This window comes from Notothenia rossii (genome assembly GCF_949606895.1).
Source record: "Notothenia rossii genome assembly, chromosome: 3".
Taxonomy (NCBI): Eukaryota; Metazoa; Chordata; class Actinopteri; order Perciformes; family Nototheniidae; genus Notothenia; species Notothenia rossii.
In genome coordinates, this window is record NC_136901.1 from 72,930,632 (window position 1) to 72,956,547 (window position 25,916).

General features: G+C 40.6%; 1 protein-coding gene across 3 annotated transcripts; it reads right to left on the reverse strand.

Moving 5' to 3' along the window:
- Positions 1–307: 307 nt before the first annotated feature.
- On the reverse strand, positions 308–15,663 carry sh3rf2 (SH3 domain containing ring finger 2). Of its 3 annotated transcripts, none has more exons than XM_079671039.1 (12): positions 15,360–15,663; positions 14,705–15,131; positions 11,833–12,117; positions 10,493–10,588; positions 9,632–9,709; positions 9,059–9,451; positions 3,297–3,418; positions 2,974–3,144; positions 2,476–2,750; positions 2,106–2,392; positions 1,050–1,354; positions 308–909 (listed from the first exon to the last, which is right to left on the reverse strand). In XM_079671039.1, exons 2-12 carry the CDS (start codon positions 15,128–15,130, stop codon positions 729–731), a joined length of 2,619 nt encoding a protein of 872 aa, XP_079527165.1. In that variant the 5' UTR covers position 15,131; positions 15,360–15,663; the 3' UTR covers positions 308–728. The 3 variants fall into 3 exon arrangements, with proteins under 3 accessions (XP_079527165.1, XP_079527164.1, XP_079527166.1); XM_079671038.1 differs by having other exon boundaries at positions 15,461–15,662; XM_079671040.1 differs by lacking the exon at positions 9,632–9,709 and having other exon boundaries at positions 15,461–15,661.
- Positions 15,664–25,916: the final 10,253 nt, after the last annotated feature.

Below are 25,916 nucleotides of genomic sequence, written 5' to 3' on the forward strand. Positions count from 1 at the left end.
TACCACAAAGCAGTTGCTACACAGTGAACAAGTGGGATCCCTAGGGTTGCAGGTAACCCAGCAAACTCTTACTTGTGGAACATCCCAAAACCTAATAACGAGTGTTAACCTTGGCTTAATACTTCTTGAAAAAGTAATTTAAGTTGCTTCAAGATAAGGTAGGCCTACTCTTGCTTTACTTATATAATTACTTAAGTTGCACTAAAAGTTATTAATGCAGAACCTTTGCATTTCAGCAACAACTTCTCCATTACGGTATTGTTAGTTAAAGGATTATAGGTTACACATGTAAGACAACAAACTACAATCAACTTGGACGTGTAGTTTATTTCCATATAAGCGGTACGTACTTTTTATTTTACTTCATAGTTCTCTAAATATAATCTTTTAAAATATAGTTGGTTTCTTTGTGGGTTTTGACAAAGGCACTCACCAATGCGTGTAACATGGGTATTAAACAAGGAACAGTCAGTAGGTGGGATTTTGTGCAAATGTTAAATAATACATGTGTAACAAACATGCACATACATTCAAGAACACAGAATATATGTCTGGAGAATTTAACCATACTCATATGCACTCAGGACCAAAATAAACACCTTTTTGAAAGAATTGTCAATAGCAGCATTCATCTTATAACACGCATGTTGTTGTTCAGCATGTAAGTCGAGTATTTTGGCAGTTTGAACACATGGCATATAGAAATATACACAACGGTAGTACTACAGTCAACTGAGTCTCTCAAGGGCTTGAAGAATAACAGTGTGGAAGAGGCCTGTCTGCCCGCTGCTCTCCTGAGTAACCAGAACTCGTCCATCAGGTCGAGGTCTGTGGACGAGGACCATCTCTCCTTGAAGCAGACTTAGTTCTGAGTCAGTCTCGGCTAAATGCGTTGTGGTCACTCTGTGTCTGGAAAGAGAAAAGGAATAGAGGCCAGGGGTTTTCTTCCAGTTTTTGAAATCAATAAAAAAAACTTTCAAGCCTACCTCATCTTTCCCTGAAATCATAAAGCATATTGATTATAGGTCAAGCAGAAAAATCAAACATACCTGCTGGGGCTGAACTGAGCTGACACGGCTGATAGCGACGGGTGGGACATTATAGGTTTATGCAGGTTAGAGTTTAGATCTGAGGGGATGTTTTCCAGGCCTTTCCTGAGAATAGGAGCTTTTCCTTCTTTGAGAATGATCCCTGGTCCGTCTCTTCCCAACGTGAGCGATGGGGCCCACACTTCTAACGCAGGGGGGCCAGAGTTGTAGTTGGAGGAAACATGATTTCCTGGCGACCAAGAGGAGGTCCTGCGTCTGGGATGCGGGGAGTCTTCTTCTGTGTAAAACCGCACTGACTTTGCCGGCTAGGGGAGTAAAATATCTACAGTAAGGTGCATGTGGAACAGTGATCATCTAATTATTTTAGAACAGTTAACAGAGAATACTTAACTTGACACCACTATTATACAAAAAATTGCTGCTTTTCTTACGGTGCAAGAGGGAAATTAAATTATGCGATGCCTTTATCAGCTATAGATCAAAGTATTTTCTTTCATGTTCACGTTTTTCTTCTTTAAAAATGGCATGATGCTTTACGATTTTTATCTGATTCAGGTTTCAGCAGCAAGCTTTGCAGTCTATATGAGAAAGTTTGCATTCCCTACACATCAGTAGAATCGAACACTGAAGCAATTTTTCTTTGAGGCCATTTTACACAAACTGTCTCAATTTATATTCTGTACCGACTTCTAAAATGATGACTAGTTGCAACCTAAAGTCACCAGACAAATGGTGTTCATAATTCCTCTTACCCACATGGCCTTTTATATTATTTTTTTTACCCTTTTCTCATTTTCATAATTTTAAACTAAATTATAGTATATAACTATGGATTTCAAAAACAGTAAACGAGTATTTGACCACTGAATGCACACACCCTATGACTGAACACTTTTTATTTATTGTTTGATATAATTCGCTGTTCATCTTAAGTCTGTAGCTTTTCTCTTTTATGCAGTTTTTGTATGCCGTTTGAGTCTCAATGCGAGTATTCCCATTTTCAATACAAAATAAAATGCTCATGCCTCTTGGCAGAAATCCTAAGTATGACATTACCTTGTCTGTATTATTCTTGTATGAGTCGGGTCTGACTAGAATTGAGTGGGGTCCATTGGCAGGCTGTCTGTCGTGTGAGGCAGTGAAGTCTCTGTCCTTAAAGAGCGCAGCAGCAGAGGGCGCTGCTGGCTCAGTCATCCAGCCCCGGCCCCTGCCAGGGGTGGAGAAGATAATGCTGTTTTTCTTCCTGTGGAGGGCAGGTGAGTAGCCGGATGCTTGAACTTGTGCAAAGTGCTGTGAGTTGGACGGGTTGTTTAGGTTGGAAATATGGGAGAAATGATGTGAGCCTGAAAAAACATTGAAGCCATTAATTGAAAACGTTTTATTAAATGGAGTTATCAGAATGTGGACGTGGTTGCTTATCACTCACCTCTATGAGGGTTAAAGATGCGCCTCACAGTGTCCCAACCTTGCGAAGTCCCATAGAGGGACGGTTTTCCGGCGCCAGTGGATGACATTGAATGCTGTGCACCGTTTGGCACAGATGGAACCTGTCCTTTTGAGTAAATCGCTCCATCAGAGTTTACCCTATCCAGCGCGAGGACCACAGCAGGATTCTTGGCAGCAGTGGTTTTCTTTCCAGTTAGTGTGTTGTACTGAGAAGACGCATTAGCTGCTTTGGTCTCCAGTAGTCTGGCTGAGGTTCTGCAGTGAGGCAATGAGACACTTTAGGACATACGCACCTACTGAATATAACTTGTAATACTGTCAAGTTTATTTGCACAAAGCACCAGCCTCAGTGTTTTATTACTGTGTCATAATTCATTGAGTTCATGCTGAAATGTCGTCCTGCCCACATTAAATTACTGTCTGAATCCAAATGTCATTCAGCTCCCACTCTCTGAAGTCAGGGACCACCGCCTCTCACCTTAGCACAGGAGTGATGTAGTTGCTGGGCAGAATGCCCACTTTTCCCGTTCTGAGCGATAACCCACGCAGCCAGCCTTCCTTGAAGTTTCCGTACACTCCCACCATCTCTCCTTTCCTCAGCTCCAGCTCCTCAGGCCGTCGGGGCTTGTAGGAGTATAGGACGGCACACCTGAGGAGTCAAATGGGGGAGTTGTCTTTGTTATCTTCCACGAGTATATCAAGATCATACCACAGTTTTCATCAGTATTTGAGGGGTTCTTGGTATATTTTTTTCCATCCCATTATCATATAATTAATGTACTGCTTAAAACAATGACTCACACACTGATGGAGAGCTGCTGTGTGGAGGAGTTCTTGCTGTCTGCAGAGGAAGAGGACATTTGGGGGTTCAGCAGAGCCATGGAGACGGTGGGTGGAGTCTCACTGGTCATCTTCTTCTCACTCTGTAATGGGATGGATTTAAAAGTATAATCAAATGTAAAGCACAGTGTTCTGCATGGCACATAGTTAAAGAATATCTTGAATTTTAGCTTGACCAATTGCTTTCCTTCAATTTCCCCTTTAAGGACATTTAAAGTGTTTAAAGTGTAATCCTACATGTTGCAACGGCCGTGCTTTGAATGCTAACGTCAACATGCTAACATGCCTAGTAGACTCCCAAAGGATTAACAAAGCTATTAGCATTAATCTCGTAGCTGTTGAGATATTTCAACAGCTAAACTGACCAGAGAAGTCTGTACTTTAAATACAGTAACTTTAGAAGATAGGATCCACTTGATTTATCCAACTCAGACTAGTAAAGCTTTATACTAACTATATCAGGAAAAGACGTTTGAATTACATGTATAATAACAACAAGCAAAGACTGTTTTAAGATGAATGTGTGTATTGTTTCAAGACAGATACAAATGGGAACCTATCCTTTTCATCAAGTAAAATAAAAGAACTAAACCATAATCCTGGTGTTTTAACGATGATGGTCATGACCCTGTCTTAACCTGACGCTCCAACATATACCAAAGGTGTTCAATTATATTTAGTTGTGGTGACTGTCAATCCCACAGTGTGAGATTTGCGTAATTTTCTTCCAAGTAATTTTTTCTATTTAAGTGTATTGTTCACATTCCATATTTGATTTATGTTTTTCAATACGTTTTGTTCTTTTTCCATTTTAATGGTTTATATGTGCACAAATCATGCACAAATACACCAAAGCAATTTCCTTGTATGTTCAAACCTACTGTGGTTATTCTGAACCTGATTTATCAATAAAGGAGTTATGATTTATACATTTTAAGGTATGTAAAATACAATGCCAGTTGAAATATTTATAATGGCCAGGCAGACTTCTTTTTACAGACCAAAACTGCTCTTTTTAAAACTGAAACTGACAGGCTTGAAGTCATGAGGCTGTGAGTCAGTCCTGGCAAAGCCAGAGAAAAGCAGGGAGTGACACTGAGGTGTGTCTCAGAACCGTTAACAACACATTATGAAACTAAATTACTAGATTAACAAACTCAAAAAGGAGATTAAGTGAGTGCTTTTTACATTTTTATATTTAGGTCCACCCAACCACCCCACCCACAGAATGTTTGAGTTTTGTTCTGATTACAGAGAGGCGGAGATAACTTTCCCGGTGCCTATTATCTCTGCAGTCACGTCTTCAGAGTGCTGCTGCTATTTACAGCCCTACCACTCCACTACTGTTTAAAACATTAATGCTGGCCTGTGGGCCTGGGGCTTCCTCTGTACAGCATGTGCCTGTATCCTGCAGCTCAGCCACCATTAAGCTGCAATGCATTCACACTGAACCTCAAAGACGCACAATAGAAGCTCTAATTGAGAGGCAGCCATTGCTATAAGCACAGGCTGACTTGTCAAAAGCAGTGCTGTGAGGCATCAGTAAAAATATAAAGTCAAGATATACTATCCTGAAGACATGTCCAGCCTCATATATCAGAGTTGATGTATGAGCAATCCTGTCATCTAAACTTTTCTTTGCTTATTTTTTGACATTCAAATGCCAATTTTACTGCTTCCCTACTACTTTGCTGTGATTTCTCTGTTTCGCTTTTTGTTGAGAGATGGGGGATAGCAGCAGGATGGACGGAAACCATTAGACAGTTTATGTGCAATGAATCACTGTCTTTTAACAGCCAAGCTATCTCCTCAAATTGTTGCGTAAAGCAAAGAGAAAAAGCTCTGCAACTCTTTTATCCTGCATTCAATTATTTACTTATTTTCATTACTCTGTGTCCTTTTTCTATTCTTGTATTTTATCCATAGACTGTATATATGAAGGTTTTATCGCATCCTTCTTCAGTCACGCAATGGCCAGGTGCACTGACCCATCAGTGAAAGAGGCTATATTTACATGGAGAGAGTCATTCTGAGGTTGGTCATGCAGTGAAACAAGGTCTTATTTGGTTTAAATGCTTGCTCCTGCTGGTAGAATCACTGTTAACATAAATAAACCAATTGACAAAATACTAATGTCCACATTATGGTGACTTCCTACCAGCAAGAACGGTTCACGAGCAATTTTTTATCTCACATATTCAAGTAAGAAAGATGAGAGGATTTCATAGTTTTTTGGGATTTTGATATATATTAATGTTGTTATAGTTTCATACATTTGGTAATTTCAGCTGAATGATTTCTTAAAGTTCATCAGCTGATACCCAGGTTCCTTAATTATCTTTTTAAGAAAATTATTTCCCCTGCCAGTACACATAACAAATTTGTTGTATCAAAAACTCGTGTTAAGTTTCAATTGCTGCAAAAAACTTTAACACACTTTACTATTATACATCTTTTTTACATTTGTGAATCATCTTATCACACAGAAAGATATCAGAAATGTTTCCTGTTGGAAAGAGTGGATAAAGAATCCCCCCAAAACAGATACATTTTATGGATATATTTGCACAGCTCAAAACTACCTCATAAAGTGTGTTTATGTATTAAATGCAAGGTTTTGGACACACGGGATAGCCAACACTGTTTGGTGTTAATGTGAAGGCCATGCACTACTCAGTTGCCATGGTCAATTAGACTTTAATTTGAGATTTCAACAAACTTAAATAAATAATTACATTGTCCAGAAGCAACCTCAAAACAAGTATGGTGGATATGCCACTGCTCTCAAAGATCAGGCTCAGATGACTGAAAAGCAACATGATGTTGTTTGGAAAGTCTTCATTTTCCGTCTATAGTGTTTTATTTGTATATACAACACATTTTAGTTCCTGTTGTAGTGTTTTCTATATGAAATTGATGGATGAAGCTGGGTTGTGCAACCATTACAGATACACTGCATTCATAATAAAATTATATTTTCAAATAAAAGCTTAATTGACTTACTTTTTGTTACATAAACATTTTAGGTGGGACTAGGATTTCAACTTAAATAGGAAACACGAATAGAGCTTTTCTTAATGTATACTAAGATAACATATTTTCATGGAAAGCTAATACAAATGATTTCATTACAATATAATGCAAGGTTTTATTTTTGCCAATTGATTTTCAAGGATCATGTTTTATTTGCTTATTCCTAGCTAGAGACCTAAAACTAAAGGAGACAGTGCTTGTTGAAGTCTCTCACTGTAGACACTTTTGAAGAAAGCAGCTCAAAATGTTTGGACATGCTTTGTTTTATTTCTAACCGTGTTGTTGTTCCCCTTCATCAACTTTATATTGTGAAGCATTTTGTAGAGTTATGCACGCTTGTCTGCTATTACTGGCCTACTGATGTGAGAGTGAGTGTTACCTGCTTAGTGAAGAGGAAAGAGTTTGACGGCAGGGGAGAGAGGGGTCTGTTATGTAACCAACTTCAGCAGTGACTCACCATCATCAGCATGAGAGAGATAAGCAGACACACTCAGGGAGTCTCCAAGCCTCCCACTCGCTGCATCTATCTCTCATTTCTCCTCCTCCTTCTTCCAACTTCTTGTGTTTTGCCTCTTTGCAGCTCAAACATTTAGCTCTTATTCTGTTTGTCTTCACAGCTCTACACAATGTATTCTCTCTATCACCAGTATATCCATTCACCTTTTCCTGTCCCATTTCCTCTTCTTTGTTCTTGTTCTCAAGTCTCCCAAACCTCCCTTCCTCTACTGGTTTAGCATTTTTCCTGCTATGTATAATTGGGTAGAGGTGTGAAATGTAAACTGAATCAAAGGAAATCGTTATCTCAGCACTTGGTTACATTATTAAGCCTTGCAGAGGCACTGGCTGGCTATGACTTCATGCAGCATTCACAGTATTGTATTACATTGTTTCTTAAGTAAACAAATACATGGGATGAAATAATTACTCATCCAAACTTTAAGTAAAGGTGATGAGAAAATAATAAGTACAATGTCAGTCTATTGTAGGGGGTTGCTGTCATGATTATCTTAAAAATGGACACAAATTGTTGTTGTTCATCAGCTATCCATAACGCGGCCTTACAATATAGGCTGTATCAAATATACAGCAGGTGTCTTGTTGTTGGTGTCATGTAAACCGTGGGTTAGCAATAGCTTGAGAACTAGGCAGTCCTATATTATAATTAGATATATGATTAATAGATGTCAAAGGTGACCCTCAAAGATCTTCAAAAACATGAAAAAGCATAAATTGTTGGTTTCAAGAGCATTAGAGACTACTTTACAGTTTACACACACTCTACTTGGGAGTCATTTAGATGCCATGATGGCTGTAAAGACAAGCTCACAGTTTGCCGCATAGTGCTTCATAAAAGTTAGAGCCGGGGTGGGTAAAACTTTTAATTGGTGAAATTCTTTCTATATCCCGACAGCAATCAATCAATTAAAAAGGTCCAACAAAAAAGAGAAACTAAATCTGGTACCTAGGGATTTTGCAGGACTGTAATAAATCCCCTTAGTCATTCAATTTGGCCACAAATTAATAAAAAAATAAAAAAAGATTAGAAGTTGGACCTGCCTGTGAAACTGCCTGCGTGTCTATCTCATGGGATGCCTGCCTTGATAGCTTGACAGCTTTGAGTACTAAAAACAACCATTTTTGTAGTTTATGTTAATGGGTCATTGTTTGATACATAATGATAACTTTGGGGGAATGGCTTTGGGTGGAGGCCTGTCTGGTGCCTTGGTCAAGGGACAGTTCAACACAAAATAATATTTATCAATCTAGATGGTTTTGGTGTGAGTTGCCAGGTGTTGGAGATGTCAGCCATGGCCACGTCTACCTTCTTTCAAATTAGATATAACTTGAAGGTACTCGTCAACTAGGAACTACTTTCTTTTTTTCAATTAAGTGTATCACTGCACAGAAATGAGCGTGCATCTACTAATGGAGGAAAGGCTTTTCTGAGCTAGCTTTACTTTACATCTTACGCTGTCACAAGCACAACCTTCTCGTCCATGAGTGGATGCACGCTTCTTTCTGCGTGGTGATACCGTTGGCGGATATAGTTCAGTAGAAATGAAGAAGTTCCTACCTGAAACTGATCACAAAAAGATCTGTAGAATAATTTGAGTGACAAGGTCAAGATTTCTGGAAATCTATTAATCATTGTTTGGTTTCCAATTGTATTATCTGGATGTTTCGAGCACCACCAATAGAGCGCCATCTAGTTCCATTGTGTTGAAGAGAAGGCAGACATCTCTACGGGCCGATATCTCCAACACTCATCATACCAAAACAATCTAGATTGAACTGTTAATACAATACAGACAATTCTACAAGTTTCGTCAGGTACTGTATCTCCCTGAACTTTAAAAAGACAAAGGACACACACCCTAGCCGCTTAACCATGCAGCAGTCAACATAAAGAGGACTCCTCTTTCTCATTCATTCCTAAGCTTAGTGTCACGGTTCCCTCCCTGCATCCCTGAGGACAACTTGATTCCTCAGTGAAAATCTGCTATCTCACAGAAAACCGTCATGCCTTTTGCCAACCACATGCTTTCTGTTAAAACAAATCACTGAAAACTAAACAAAACCAAACAAAGTTTAGCTAAAATATTATGAGAAAGAGGAATCGGATAAAACTGAGACATCTTATAACATCACTACAGCATTCATAGAGGCAGATGTCTTGGCCCATGACTCACCTGTAAGAGGTGTCTGTGTGTACTGTCAGAGTGCCGTCTAATTCGCTGAGAGCTCACTCTCGAAGAATGAGAGTGGCCCCGGGCACTGAGAGACACAGAGAGGTGGTGTGACGAACCCTGACGCCCGTTGTAGGTGCTGATGTTGGTCGGCTCTCCTTTGGTAGTCGGATAAAAGTTGATGCCGCTGTCTGCGGGCTGCTTCCTCTGGCTGGGAGGCAAAGCATTGATGATGGGTGTCTTTGTTGGGATTTGAGGGACTCCGTAGTGGGTGGTCCTAATAGATACGTCAGTGGCCTTGTCTTTGCCCCCACTCCCAGTCCGATGATGAAATTCTGCTGAGTCACTCCCTTTTCGATTCTTTCCCTCTAGCAGTTTGGCAGCCACTGTGTTTGGCTGAAAGAGATGAACACATAAAGAGAAACCATGGAGATGAATCCTAACACAGAGAATATTCAATCGCCAGTCAAGACAATGATCTCCAACTCGCTCCTACCTGCTAACAGTGATGTCAACCTTTGCTTCTGCTAAAAAAAATTCTGTGTAATTACTGCTACCTATCAATACTGCACTCACCCCTACAACTTGTTGGCCCGGCAGGAGCATAAGTACCAGCCATACGGTAGGAAGGGTTGACTGGTGCTGAGAGAGCAGCTGCACAGATAGGCAGGCAGGCAGACAGACAGGCGCGCCAGGGTTAATGCTTTCCCTCCCTACAGTGATGTGCTGTTATGCCACCCAAGCAGAGAAAGCATTACTGTGTCTTTACGCCTGGATGAACGACACGAGGAGAGGCAGTCTCAGAAAGGAGAGGGGAGAGGAGAAAAGAGGAGGATGAAAGAATACAGTACAGAGGTAGAAAAAGAAAACAACTGAGGCGGGGCTTGAGGAGAAGACACGTGGACAGAAAAACCTAAAAGAAAGAACTCATAAGAGGAGGGGAATAGGAACAAAATATGAAGAAAGACTATAGCAAAAACAGTAAACAAGAACTGATAAAGCACCCCATTAACCCAAATGTGTCGTATTATCTAAACAATTTTCCCCAGCACTGACAAAGTTAATTCCCGGAGGCAGAAAGTACTAAGGAAAACAAATGACAGACAGCTAAGCACCGCTGCCAACCTGAGTAAGGCACATAGTCACACACTAATGAGCAGCTGCAGACAAAGCACGGCTTCACTGGCTCTCTGCCTCAGCACTTTGCAGGAGCGACATTTACGGGTGAATCGCAGATATGAATGAAAATCAAGGTAAGCGCCCTGGCTATGAGCCGGAATTAATGACATCCAGCGAGAACATCTATGGTTCAATTCATTACTAGAGCTACACCTTCAGACCAATTACCAAACGGCAGGTATCAACTTTGATCACGCTGAAGAGGCAACGACCCACATTTAAACAATGAAGGACAAGGGAGGACCAAGGAGAACTCACCTCTATGAACTGCAGAGGGCAAATTCCAACTTTCTCCCCAAGCTTGGCTTCAATCCAGTGTTCATCCAAACGCCTGATGACAGTAAGAACGTCTCCCTGCAAAACACAAATAATTAACAGACCCAAAACTTAATTTGGAGAAAGTGGCAAAAATGTGAGAGGCTTAAAACCCGCTGAAAAAACGAACAAACAGGATGCTAGGTGCTTTCAACAGAGTGCGCTCGCCCTGAAGACGGAGCACTCAGAATCTCTCTATGTTTCTCCTGCAGCATGTGACATCCACTGCCTTTGTGTCTCCAGGCCCGGTCCTTTCTATGGCCAGCCTCACTCTAAAAACCATTTGACCATCTGCATTAAAAAAAAGAAGAAGCTGAGCGCAAGTGTGCTTTAATGGAGAGCACACAAGTACCGAGGCCTTTATATAACCGACTCAGAAATCCTTCAGTGTAAATAACAACCTCTGTAGCAGAGGTCTGCGCCTCAAGATCAAACCAGCAAAAAGAGCAAAACAAATATTTTAACTTGGAAAGAAAGGTAATTTATTTTACAATAAAAAAAATGTTGAAGGCATTTATTTTCAATGTAAAAAGTAAATATTTTAGATTTGCAATGATTAGTCAATTGACACATAATGTATCTGCAACAGCTTTTAAAGTTGAATAGTAAAATAAGTAATTACAGTATAAGCAAATGTTGTACAACTTACAACTGGTTGCAGATTCGCACATAATATAATATTATAAATAGTATTTTATGATTTTCCTACTCTTCCTTCGGGGTGAGTTGAATATCTTCAGCCATGTTGACTGTTCCTCAAAAAGAAAACTAATCTGTGAAGATTACTCACTTATAAACCCAACGATGGGTCATAGACCAAACGGCAGAAAAGAATTTGGTACATACATAATTAAAGTTAAATAGCACCTTTACTCTTTTCCCCTGAAGGTCAAACTTTGATATTCCCTGAAGGTTGAAGTTACGTGTAATACCCATCTTTTATTTTATTTATGTTCTCAGTGTTATTATTGATTTTATTTCTATAAGTTTAGTTTTTCATAATCTCATGTTGAATTTCTTGGATTTAAGACCTTCTACCCCCTTGTTAAATAAACTGTTCATCTAAATTGGAATACTAATGGATGTAAAGGGGAATGTGGGAAAATAACTAATAAATAATAAGTTTAAAAAAAAAATGTTACATGTAATCATTTTCTTTGTGCATTAACTAAAACGTAGGAAACCCCTGTGAGTATTTTTAAAAGATCAAGTGTACAAAAACAGAAGGCTGTGACAGTAAGTATGTTTTCCTGCGTGCTAAGTCAGTAGTATGAGAGTCAGACCTTGAGAAAGCTGAGACAATATTTACTGTCTTCCAGAGTCCTCTCTTCAGGGTTAAAGTCGTACAGCGCCCTGCAGAGAGCCGGAGGTTGGGACTGCAGCTGAGGCGTCTGGCTGATGGCCTGCAGCGCGCTGGCAGTGAGAGACGCTCCGCTACCGTCACCGCCGTTTCCGCGGTGCCAGCTCTCATCCACTCTGTGTTTCGGAGTGATACCGTTAGCAGGCGTGAGGAACAGCTCTCCTGACAAATCACTTCGTTGGTTACGCATCAAGGCTCTGAAAGAAAGCTGAGGAACAAACAAAAAGAGAACATCACAAATCAGTTATTGTATGCTCAAAGTGTGTTACACAGGATGGTATTCATTTTTGAAAATCGATTATTTTTAAAGATTTTGGTCTGTGTGGAGGAAAACCAATCTGCACATTAGGAGGGTAAACATGATACAGTTTATTTTGCCATTTACTTTTACTGGGACAAACAGTGATTAGGGACTTTGCTGGGCAACAGGCTAAACTATGTGTAAAATGCTGCGCTCCAGACACGTTACAGCCGCTCAGTGTGTGTGTCATGAAGCACAGATTTTTCCCTTTTAAGATGATATCAAGTGTTATCTCGTACTGTAGCTTTACTTTAATGTCTTTTTTCGGTTACACGTTTTAGTGGTGAAGAAAGAAAACAGCACAAGAATGGCCAGAGACACTACATTATTTGATGCATATATAATAATAATAATAATAATAATAATAAAGTTAATAACTTTAACCACTTTCTACAAAACCAATTGTAATTCCACTACTCAATAGATTGTTATATCATTATTTTAATTAGTGTTTTTTGGGGGCAATTTAAAATGATCTGCATAAAATAGGACATATTCTAATAAATTGTCAACTTCATTCCACGTTTTCTTTTTAGTATCACGCTCAGCTCACTTTTTAATGACGCTCTTGATCATAAATGGGCCCGAATAATGTAAATTGTGGTTTTATTGAGATAAACACTCTGACATTAACTGTTGATACCTAGCCAGTTAAAAGATTACCGTTTTGCACAGCAGTTTTGAAAAGTAAGCAATTAAACATCTTAATGATCACTAGCAACATTATGAACCTGGCTGCAGATGTTGCACTCTGGCTGAACTCAAGCTACAGACTAAAACTAAACTCTCACACGCTCAGAGCAGTTAATGCAGACTCAAGATAAGGCAGGTTTCGGTGTTTCTCATCACCTCAGAGAATAAAACATCAGCATCAAATGCAAACTTTGATTATTTACACACTGTGAAGTATTTGTTTTATCTATTTTCTGTTTAAATTAGGTAACGTTGCAAGATGTGTGGCATAGACTTTGAAACATATTAAAGACTTTCTTGATTTTTCTGAGGATTGTTTACACTTGAAAAGAGAAGTACTGAAGAATAATAAGCTTTAGGCATTATTAGGTACGATTCATTTTAAGTTATTATTAATCCAATTCAAAGTTCAGATCTACCAGCCTCTGAGCACTTAGCTGAGTCTCTTATGTTATAAACGTTAAAATGTAGCTTCTCTTGGTCATTACTTTAATTTTGACTTTTAACATTTGAATCTTTGTATGTACATACATTGCCCTGGAGATTTAACGTGTTTATATAGATATAGAGTGCACCTCATTAGGGTAGTATCTGAGAATCAAGTAAAAAACAAAGCGGATTTTGTTCTTTACGATATGAAAAACCAAATCATCCTTGGTGTTAAAGACGGACACTTCTCTTACAGGCTTTAGTGGACTCCATCAATGTAGGCACTGATGAACATAGACTCACACACGTCAGGGAAAACATTTTGGTAGCTCAGATCCCACTTCAGCTCTTAAGCATTGTATTGTTTTATTCTCTTTCATTTAAAAGTCCAGTTTAAGATGGTGAGCAAAGTGGTGAGAAAGTAATCCAATAGGTCAGAGATGACACACCAGGTCCTTTTCAAAAAAAAAGGAGAAAGAATAAATCAATGAGCCATCATAGGGTTGGATGACAAGTCAATAAATTCCATTAGGAAACGTATATTTCTCAACAGTCAGGAGATTTTTCCACAATGTCAATACTGATATAGCTCTTCTTATTTAAATGGAAGGGCGCATTCATGGGCTATGTTGCAAATCAATGAGCAGGATGCAACATTAGATTTTTTTAAGGATGTTTAATGTGATAAATGTGATTTGACTTTTTAAGCCAATAACACACATTCATGTCTGGTAATTATAAGATTCTCAATTGATTTTACCTATCACAATAACCCTAGTCATGTCTGAACCAGAGTAGGGAGCAGCGATTGTATTTCACATCTAAGGATTATGGGCTTTGGGAATTGGTCATCATTTGCTCCTTGCAGGAAATAGGCCAAACCCATACACAAACACTAGTTGAGGAAACCAATGAGACAGCATTTTTATTTCTAGGGTTACACAATGTATTTTTCTTCTTCTGGTGAACTAATTACCACAAATACATAGGTTATGACCACCAACAGGTTGTGCTAGTAAGTTAGAGAAGCTAGGAAAAAGAGATTACTTGGAGCTCTGTAAACTCAAGCGTAGATTTAAAATGTTTCAAATGTGCTTAGAAAACGCGGGTGAAACAGGATAAACAGGATGGTTAATCCACTCTAATTCTTTGCCAAGGTTTTCAAAATCAAGTATCCTGACAAATACCTATGGTGGTCAGAAACATTGACTTTATTAAACACCATAGTCACCAAAATTAAGGCTTTTTAATATTTCCATACTTTTTCTTATATTATGGATAGCCTGGATTGCTTTCCTATTTAGAGACAAGGTTGTTCTACGTTATATTTCAAATGGTTTTGCAGAGGTTTAGGCAGGGGTCGTGCACTGACCTCACTGCGGCCTTGCGTCTCTCTTTGTTGATCCTCCTGCTGCTGCTGACTCTCCCTTACTGCCAAGCCTCCCCTGACCATGGGCACTGTGTAGTGGGATGTGTATCTGTCCCTGCTGGGCCCCTGGGAGCCCTGAAGCCCCTCCAGGAGCTGCACTAGCAGGAGGTTTGCAGGGAGCTCCTCCACTGTCCTGGCCGCCACAGGAGCCCCACACTCAGGGCAGCGCAGCAGGGAGTGGGCTGCCTCCTGTCTCTGCAGGCAGGAAGTACAGAAAGTGTGCTGGCAGGGCAGGACCTTGGCTGACACATCCAGCGGCTCACAACACATTGGACATTCCAGCAGGGCACTCAGAGCCAGCTCCTCCATTTTAAAAGGGCCCCCTCTCTTTGAGGCTCCTGCTGCATCCGAGACACTGTAATCCACCATGCTGAAAGAGAGAAGAATGAGAGGCTCATTCAATGGAAGCTATTGTCAGAAATCTTACAATGAATGAGTAAAAACATATTTGAGCCCTCCTCTGCTGTAAAACAGTATAATGTCAATAACACGTGAATGTACTGCCATAACTTCAAACACTTTGATAAGAGGAAATACTAAGATAAGACGCGTTTTAGTTCACAGTAAACACTATACGCGCGTACAGGTGTTAGCTTACCTGGCTGTACAGGTATTACAACAACAGGAAATAACCGCCGAAGAAGAGATATCTCCACACTAGCATCACAAACACAGCGTACAGGAACATTTACGACTTACATGGGTGTCTGCTGACAGCCACAGGGATATTCCTCATACTCCGTTTAGGAAATGCGTAACTTTTCCACCACTGTCGCCATGACGCAGTGCGCGGAGGACGGGAGTGCGCGACCAGAGGACGACGCAGCACAGACAGGCGCGGGAGGTTTGCATCACACACACACACACACACACACACTCACACACACTCTCACTCTCTCTCACACACACTCTCACTCTCTCTCTCTCTCTCTCTCTCTCTCTTTCACACACACACAAACACACACACACACACACACACACACACACACACACACACACACACACACACACACACACACACACACTCACGCCAACATATATGACGACAAGAAACCCACAGTGTGATTGAGACTGAAAACAGAGAGGTTGCGAGGGATCAACAACAGCCACGCAGAGCACAAAGAACTGATCAGTGTCATGTCCGACTCAGTTTAACCCTTAACAGCTGATCAAAGTTACATTTACAACGTCATTAACTTTATTGCCTGGGAAATGTGTGAGATCAAAATACAATACACATAGGTAAAACAATTATTATAATGACAACATTTAAGGGGTTGATAAAATAGTTTGAGTATTACAAGTATTAAGATTGAAGGGCTAAATTACATTAAATAAAAACCTACATTAGTCTGTCCTTTTAAGGTTTATGGACATTTATATCTCCCCTTTTTCTGTAATTGTTCCGTGTATACCACTTTAATTTATTAAAACGTGAAGAAGAGGGGGAAATAGAAGAGCAGTGTTCACACTACTGTCATGTGACATGGTCTCCCTCTGCTGGTGCATTCACTGACCAGCTCTCCAGCTTCACCTGCAGGTGCCAGCAGCACAGTGCACATCAGTGCTGCTGAAAACAACTGAGCTGGAGAAAATGAAATAAACATGAACTCTACTCGACGGCCATTGTTTTAGCTTTGCTTTAAATACAAAGCATTTACTGTTATTGCTGTAGAGATGATAATGATGATTCACACAAGTCATAATATTATCCATTTGGTTTATTGTTTGGATTTCATTTGTGCAATCCAATCCTCACAATCCCTTTCTGGCATCCTATCACTAAATAATGTATCCATATTGGCTATGTGCTGAAAGTTCAGGACATCTGTTTGAATTTTTTACACAAACATGAATCTTTCATCTCTTTTTTTTACATCAGCAGAACTCGGGGAATACTAAAAATGTGCATTCGGCTTTTACAGAGAGACTAAGAGCAACAGAAAAGGAGAGAGATTAACCATGATTTATTTACATGGTCATATCAATGTTGATACAGGCCCTTCCTCTCAAGCCTCTTAATGTCTATGGCAGAAGAAAGGGAAGAAGTGGAACTAGATTTTAGCTCGTGTCTGGATAACTTTATTTCTTTCTCCATTGAAAGTTAACTTCTTGATGACTGTTATGCTTCCATCTGTGATTGGTGGATCTCCTGTCCTCAAGTCAAACACACAGAGGGAGTGCACAGAGGAAGTGAGTGCATAAGTGCTCCATCGGTCAGTCTGGCCTCCACTGAGGAGCCTCGGATGGTGTGTGAGGCAGGCCTGTGTTTGATGGTTCTGATACATCGTCTATCTGATGGAGAGGGAAGGGTTTCCCCGGGGAAGGCTCTGAGCTTGGTGTGCTGTCTCTCAGAATATCATGACTTGTCACAAGTCACTGCATAAGGAGGAGTGCCTTCTTCTCCAGCTTTCATGTTTTATTTAAAATGCTGTCTTACTCAGAGAGTGCTGCTAACTCATTGAATGTGATCTGTCTCAGCATTTGCTTTGCCTCTTTCCTTTTCCCCCCGGTTCTCCTTCTCCCACAATGTCTGCGGCTGTGCTTGATCATTTGACTGTGGCATACATGCAGATGCACTTTTAAGTGTATGAAGAAGCGTTTTAGCACTTTAATTTGAATCAGGTGTCAGTCAAAAAAACATAATCCTTGTGTCGCAGTTTGATGAGGATTAACCACAAATCAAACTGCACTTTAGGTGGCATCAAAGCTGTTTAATTAACTTCTCTCTTTCAGTGGGAACTAATCCTTCACAATAAACTTCAGCAGTTCCCAGGTGCTGATTAGGTGACTCATTAGTGTTGCTTCTCTTTTGTTTTATGAAAGATTAATTGAGCTTCAATAGAAGCCCGCTTTCTCTCTGTGAGGTAAGGAGGTTTTGGCTTTTGTGTGTGTGTTGAGAAAACAGTACTCCAGTCAAACAGGCTGAACAGGAACATCAGCAGCTTGTTCTATATGCAGACACCTTTCATGTAGGCGAGGTGTCCATTCCCATTGTCTGACAGATAAAGTTAGTCTGTGGTATGCAGAGTGCTGTCAGTCCAGGTAAGCTGTTTGCTTGAAAGCCTGTAATGTAATTTAGGTTGAACATGTATGCAGAGCAGCAGGCAGCCGCCACCAGATACTTACATTAACATCCATCCATAAAGCAACTTAGTGAGTCTTTCAACCCACAGTTTGTTCTGCCTGGTCCTCCTCTACCAGCAGATTGAAACCCATAAATATTTTATATTTGATAAATAAATGAAACCACCTCTTTTTTTTCTTCTGTGTAGCGCTCTAAGTTGCTCCCCTACCTACGTATGCAGCAGCTTATTATCACAGTTCTGACATTGTTTCCGTCATTGCCTAAAAAATGAGGTTTGGCTCAGGGACGTTTTCAATTATTTTTTCAAACATGCATCAGATGCATCCGTTCTCGTGATAACAAATGTGTTTATTATAGTAGGAATTTATTCTGGAGCCATTATCGATGTATATTTTAAGATTTCTTTAAGCATTTCACCAATTAAATATTTTGTTACCATAAGTGTCAAAGTGTCTAACTGTGTCTTAGAATAAATATGCGATTCTGTCTTTTCCCTACAGCCTAAATAAAAGTTCATGCATTTATGATTTTTCAGGAGACACCAGACTGACATCTCAGTCCCTGGTGTCATTAATGACCTCCTTTGGCGGCTCTCTCAGCCTGCTGGGGCCCTCCATACATACTCACATGGGACCTAAGCTATTTACAGCTGTCTTACTTGTCAGACTGCAGGGGGAGTGCATCAGCAGCAATCTGGGTCCTGCGACTTTATGCTAGACCTCACCTTTTTATGTAAAAGTAGCTCAACCTTACTAAAAAAAAAAGACCTGAGGGAAGTAGGGCTGAAGAACGGGCCCCTAGCTTTGAGCAGAAACACCTGAGCCAGAGTGAAGTTTAAGCTTTGGGTTTTTTTGTCTGCAGAAATGAAGGTGCTGAATTATTTTGGTGTGCAAATGCTCCAGCAGCTGTTTGAGTCAGAGATGTGCATGAGGGAAACTAAAAATAGGACGAGTACACCTCTGAGCCAGCTGCCTCTTCACTGCCTATGGGAGCTACTTTGCATCTCCCCTCTCTCCTCTTTCAGGCCTCTTGCTCTCCTCCCTCTCTCTGGTTACCCCTCTCTCTCTACTTTCCTCCTTTTCTCAGTCCCTGAATCAGGCCTTGTGTGTCTGTCCAGTCCTGTTCTGGCATGAAAGACCTGAAATGGGACACTGCTTCCTCTCACTGTGGTCCAATATCCAACTTGATGGGAAACTAGAACACTGAAACAAAGTACTGACATTTTGAAGTTGCTGTCCCATGTCCAAATATTTGAGAAGCATCCAGAAGTGTATATCTATCCCAAAAGAAAAGAGAGTTGGTGGTGACAAGAATATGAATATAAAAAATGTGAAAAGTAAAAAATGCCAAAAACGTTTGTTGTATTCCAAGGTTGGCAGGACATCGAGCAGATTGGTGCAGCTTCATATTTTAAGTATTTTCCCACTTAACAATACAAAATATATTTGGATCTAAAAAGACACACCTTTTATCTGACGATGGTCATTTTGAGTTTTTATACACTGGCATAACATTGTAAAATAAAAATGCTGGCAAGGATATAATCTACTTCTAGTTCGTCTTGTCTGTCTAGCAGGAAGTGCTCCAAGATACTCTCCTAAAGTAAGCTATAGTTTTAACTGTTTGGCGTTTGTACACACTTAGTTGGTTGTTGTTTTTGTTGCTGCATTAGTATTTTTCCACCAACTTAGTTGGTTGTTTTTCGTTGGTTCCAGTCTGTAACATTTTTTATCTTTGACTGTATTATTTTTGCCTTTTGGATTAAATGCTTGACTAAAACCTTTTTTGCCTGGTTGTGCTCTTGAGTCCTATTTTTTGCTCGTGCCCGTACTTGCGTTTGATAGGTTCACACCATAAACTGTATATAGGTCCACACCATAGACTGTATACATAGGTCCACACCATAGACTGTATATATAGGTCCACACCATAGACTGTATATATAGGTCCACACCATAGATTGTATATATAGGTCCACACCATAGACTGTATATATAGGTCCACACCATAGACTGTATATAGGTCCACACCATAGACTGTATATAGGTCCACACCATAGACTGTATATATAGGTCCACATAGACTGTATATAGGTCCACACCTTTGTTTTACTCTTCCTGCATTGGTAGTGAATGCTGCCATTGAGAGTACATTTTAGGTAGCAGAAATAGCTAATTTTTTATAGACCGTCCTCCACCAAAGTGTATTAAAGGGATAGTTTTGATTTTTTAAAGCAGGGTTGTAGGAAGTATAGTCAATGAATTACCTACAGCCTATGGCGGCCGGCAGTTTGGAGTGGAGTGCAAAAATAAAGGCTGAACAATGTACAGCTCTTTATGGGGGCCGCAGCAAAACATATTTAACCATCTTAACGAAACATCCACTCAAAAGAATCTATATTTGTTTAAGCATGCACTACACTATTCTTTTACATTGTTGCTGTTATTTACCTCTCTTCAAAGCCACTGGACTCCATTGACAAAAACAGTGATTTTACCTCTCAGTATAAGATTGCACGGCTGTTTAAAAAAAGAAACCATCGATTTGTGACCCATTTTTACAGATTCATGTCAGGAGGAACAAATGGGCTTACTGAGCCCCAAAGACTGGATAGAGAGTTGGACTAGTGTTGTTTTTTGTGTGCTTTGTCTTTTAAGTAGAGCAACACACCTGAAGGCTTTTGTACTTGTAATGTAGCAGAGCATCAATTGAAAGGTGAGGGAGCATTGCAGAACAATATTGTTTTTGTTTCCATGAGGGACAAAAAACCTGCAGGCCTGTATGCATGTATGCTGCATGTCCTATCAATGAGAAGGTGGCCTCTGTTTATCGCCGCTCCAGACTCCGCCAACAGGAACACTCTCTTTCACAAAGTAAACGCACTAACATGATTATTATGGCCTGCCATGTGTGTGCGGGTGATGAAAGTAATTCACATCTGAAATGACTGGCCGAGTTTCTTTCACTCATCTCCTGTGGAACAAACCCCCCCAATTCCCCTTTGATGTGCTTTTGTGTGTAACTAATTTCCATTCACTAGGCAGATACATGTGTCACACTGTTTGCTTGGTATCAATTTTGGAGGAAGACTCAGAGCATTCAAAATAGGTTATGCAACGTCTTCCTTTCTCTCTCTGCCTCATCTTTTATGCATCTTTTATTCATGCACGTCCATTACAAAAACACATCCGCGATACAGCACTCCAACTAAATTATTGTTCAGGTAATTACCCATTGGACCAACCCACAGTGGCTAATTGGAAAAAAATGAAGGTTAGAGAATCAAGAAAAGGCGTCTGAAAACTCATGTTGAAAATATGAATAAACTGGTGAAGCTCTTTTCAGTCAAGTATCACTCCTGTGACATTTTTTCGTAGACAGTGGAGACGGTCATGTCGGTGATGAACATCAGAAGTGATTTAGGTGAATGCCATCTAGACGCCAGATCACGACTCCTGTTAAACCGTGAATATAATTTCTATGGCGCACAAAACCGACAAATGTCACCAGTCCCTTGGAGGCTTTCTCATACAAGCTCCAGGCTCATGCTGTCACACACACACACACACACACACACACACACACACACACACACACACACACACACACACACACACACACACACACACACACACACACACACACACACACACACACACACACACACACACACCACGCACATCCACGCACACCCACGCACACACAAACATGTCATATGCACACACACACAGCAGCGGTTTTGTCATACTCACTTTCTGTCATGAGTTACTGACAGCTCTGCAAAAAAGTCTACCATGTGAATTGAATTTTTGGTTGTGAAGATCCTGTGGAGAGCTCGTTCTGCATGAGAGTCTCGTCTCTATTTCCTCAAGGATCTCTGATCCCGCCCATCCAGGCCTGGAGTCTCCTTTGTCTAAAGTTAATCACTCAGCAGACCTATCCCTGACTCATGGCTGGCACCTGAACTGTGGATTTATCTCACACACAAACACACACACACACACACACGCACGCACGCACGCACGCACGCACGCACGCACGCACGCACGCACGCACGCACGCACGCACGCACGCACGCACGCACGCACGCACGCACGCACGCACGCACGCACGCACACACACACACACACACACACACACACACACACACACACACACACACACACACACACACACACACACACACACACACACGCACACACAACCACACACACAACCACACGCACACGCACACACACTCACGCAGCTCAGTATCACCCAGCACTTGTACCCTGCCCTTAACGCGCTCAACTTTCCTCCTCTCTCACCTTGACTTCTTCACTCTCTCGAACATGACCTCTTGTAACTTTTGAAAAACGACTGTCCAGATGTTCATATTTCATCCAACAGAAAGAGACTCGAGGCCCTAAAGCACAGGATAGAAAGAGCTGCAGATGTAATCAGTGATACTTTGGAGGCTTTGGTTCAGCCGTGTAAGAAGCTTGTAGGTTAAAACCACACGAGTAAGCTCTTTGATTGTGTGATAGACCGTGATAGACCCGGGCTTCATGAGGGTGACTAATTAACAGTGCCCTAATTTAGAAATCAGTCATTCTTTGGTGTAGAAGCAGACTGTGATTTAATACCACAATCAAAATCAAACCCAATCACCCACGCTTTCAGGGACTGCAGGATTATTTTTGAGTTTGTTGCCATGGCAATCAAATCCATCCCATCGTGGCGTTCCCAGTGTGCAGTGAAGGATTAGATGGTGATGTCAGACATCTGTGTCAAATCCTTCTCTAGCTCATTTCAGCCATTTGTCATGTTCTCAGATGACAGCCTGACACTGGCTGAGGGAGTGAGGCTGCTGCAGCTCCATGATGACTTTCTAACTCTTGTTTACACCCCACCTCCTCTCCACGTCTCTCCGCCTCCCAGCTCCTTATCCCTCCCTCCCCCAGAGGTAATATGGCCTTTGAGGTAAATACCATTTGTTTTGTTGCTTTCCTATGATGGCTGAATAATGGCTTGAAGTATGTGGCTAAATGAGAGTCTGAGGCCGGGGATGGGAGTAATCTCGCTTTTCTCTCTGAGCGGTGACATAGGCCAATAGAGATTAATGAGAGAGCAGGGGTCTTAACACTTTCACTGCTACAAGAGAAACACAATCAGCTCGGCTCTGGGTTGTTTACGCTTTTATTCGCATAAACAGCCATTTACTTGCCCTACATTGTGTCACTATAATAGCATCACTGCAGCAAGTCTTGATAGAAAAAGAACAGATACTACTGAAGTCAAAGCCAGTATTTAAAAAATACTTGTAGGTTATGAATCCAAGCCTTACCAGAAAGTATGTAAAATATTATATAAGTAGTGTATTTTAATTCATGCTATAAGGCTATAAGAATGGTACTGTTTCTGTCTTTGTCCTGATATATTATTTGTTGTACATTCATTGTGTGCTATCATTGTGTGCTATAAAACGTTGGCTATCTCTTAACGTTTTCTCTAGCACCCCTATCAGGAAAGAAAGTTAAAATGTCCAATACTTTGGTTTATGGATCAAATATCTCTATAAGCTCTTATTTTTAGTAAATGTTGCTGATATTTAGGATGCTTAACTGGGACGGTAAACGTGATACCCATTTGAATACCGGCTTAATATTATCACATTATGCTTGTGACAATGTTACTGCTTACTGTAAAGCCTCCAAGCATGGCTGACTGATTACTTTTTTTACTTAATTATTGAATTGCATTTTCTCTATACACTGTATTTCTCTAGAGTCTAACAGTTGTTTTTTTTCAGGTGTGGGAATACAAAAATACTCCACATTTTTTCTTTGCATTGAAATTGACATAAATACTGAAACAAGTCTGTCAAATGTACCACAAGTGTGATTGGCATGACCTCTCAAACGTAATTGTTTGCAAGTGTTTATGTTGAATAATATTTCTTTTTAACCACAGGCTCTGTTTTTAGCCTGTATCTTTATTTGGCAATGTTTTTTTTTTTATCTGTTCTAAATATTAATGCTTTATATTTTGAACACAACCATTAGAATTTTCATGTGCAGCATTATTTCCCTGAACGTGATCTTTTCAGGATATGATTTTAAGTAATCTGTGCAGCAATGTTGAGTGTGCGGCTGAAGATCACGGGGCAATAGTAGCAGGTCAGATGATGTGAACATGCCGAACATCTGTGTGCTACATTTAATCTCTGTGAGGATTAATCTGGTGTCCGTGGGTAACATCGGGAGTTTCTTACGGGCATAAAGTACTCAGCTTTGTACATATACTTCATGATATCCCTCAAAAACACATGCTGCAGTCCTGCACTTGAAGGTGATAATATTAATATAACTTCCCCGGGGAAAATAAATAATAATTATGAGTGTAACTGGGAAGGAAATGTATTGGGTATTAAAGTGCGTCTGCTTCTGGTGTGTAATGCTAAACCTCCCATCCTTTCAAAACAACAGATTAAACTGAAAATAGATTGGATTACATTCAAGGAATGGTGACAGAGATAGCAAACCATCCTCACTGCATAACATAATCACCTCCCAGTCAACATGAAACAGCTTTCAAAATTCAGCAGACCTAACCTCAAACAATGTTTTTTCAGTAACTTTAAAGCTCAGATTTGTAATAATAAACCTGAAGCCTTGAAGTCAAATAGAAAGCTTACATTTAATACAGAGAGTATTTGCTTATACAGTAATGGCTCTGTAATGCATTCTGAGCAGAGTTTCTCCCTAGGCCCTCGTTAAAAGGCATGAAATAAATTAACGGCGAACAGAGTCTTTATCTCGCTTATATGCTAAAAAGGGTTACACATACAAGGAAAAGAGCTCTGAAGCTATTTGAGGACGTTTTATAAAGCAAAGACACCTCAAGGTATGGTTTGGGCATGCAAGTCTAATTGCACTGGGAAAATGTTGGGAGGAATTAAGACAATGTTCCCCCACTGATTATTTAATAGGCCGACACATTAGCTGAGCACAGCACATTTAGAGTGTGCAAAATCTGCCTCAACAGAAAAGTGAAATTCTACTTTTTTTCCCTGCTGCATAAAAGAACTCCATCACAACACATTTAAATTATGAAAGGCATTCATTTCAGCCTCCTAACAGTCATTAGGATGTGTTGTCCCGTAGCCTCTTAACTGTTTACCTGTCCTGCTGTATTCATTGTCTGATATCACATCTCACACAGAATCGGGGATTATTTTACAGATTTACGGTACCTCATCCTACGGTATTTTATCCTCTGCAATATACTCTGTAGTCTTACTTTGATTTATAATAGCCTCTGTCCTGCTCAGCGGCGCACACAGGGGTGAGCTGCTTATACGCTGTGGTGGAGCAGTGCTGATCAGTAGCCCTTGGCGGTGATTTATGAGCAATGGGATTTCCGGTCAGAACAGCTTAATTGAGCCTGTATATTCTCCACAGCAGTCCTTGAGAAAGGGATAAGGTAATGAGGGGGAAAATGACGAAGGGAAGACACTTTGGCAGTAAATCAGGCTCCTTAAAGCTGCCAACAGGAACAGTGAAAGAAAAAAAACCTTAAGTACACCTGCACAAATGCTGTGGAGCTTCAAGTTCACTTCACTGACCTCATAACAAGGCAGCGGGGTGGCCTCTATAAACCCTCATTTTTCTCCTTGTCTTCAAACCCCGGTAGACTCTCTGTCCCAGGGGGGGGCTCAGGTGAGCATTGGCAGATACCATGCTCGCTCTCCACTCCAGTCACCCACTCATACTTCTCAGGACGCCTGGATATTTTTGTCTAATTAGGAGCTTTGCACCCAGATCCTGAACATTGTTTTTTGTGCATTGCAAAAGGCACGCTGGATCCCAGAGGATCTAAAATGGTGTCGAGCTACACAGATAACACAGAACTAACTTGCTGACAGTGGTTGTCTATGGAGATGAATGATTATGGGTCTGTTGTTCAGTGCTGGCGCCAGAGCAGGGAGCTGAGAGCTGAGGGCGCCAAAGGAGTGCAGGAGGAGACTCAGTGTGGACTCAATGGCTGCTGAAGTCAGCACTATTGACGGACACCTGTCACTGCAGT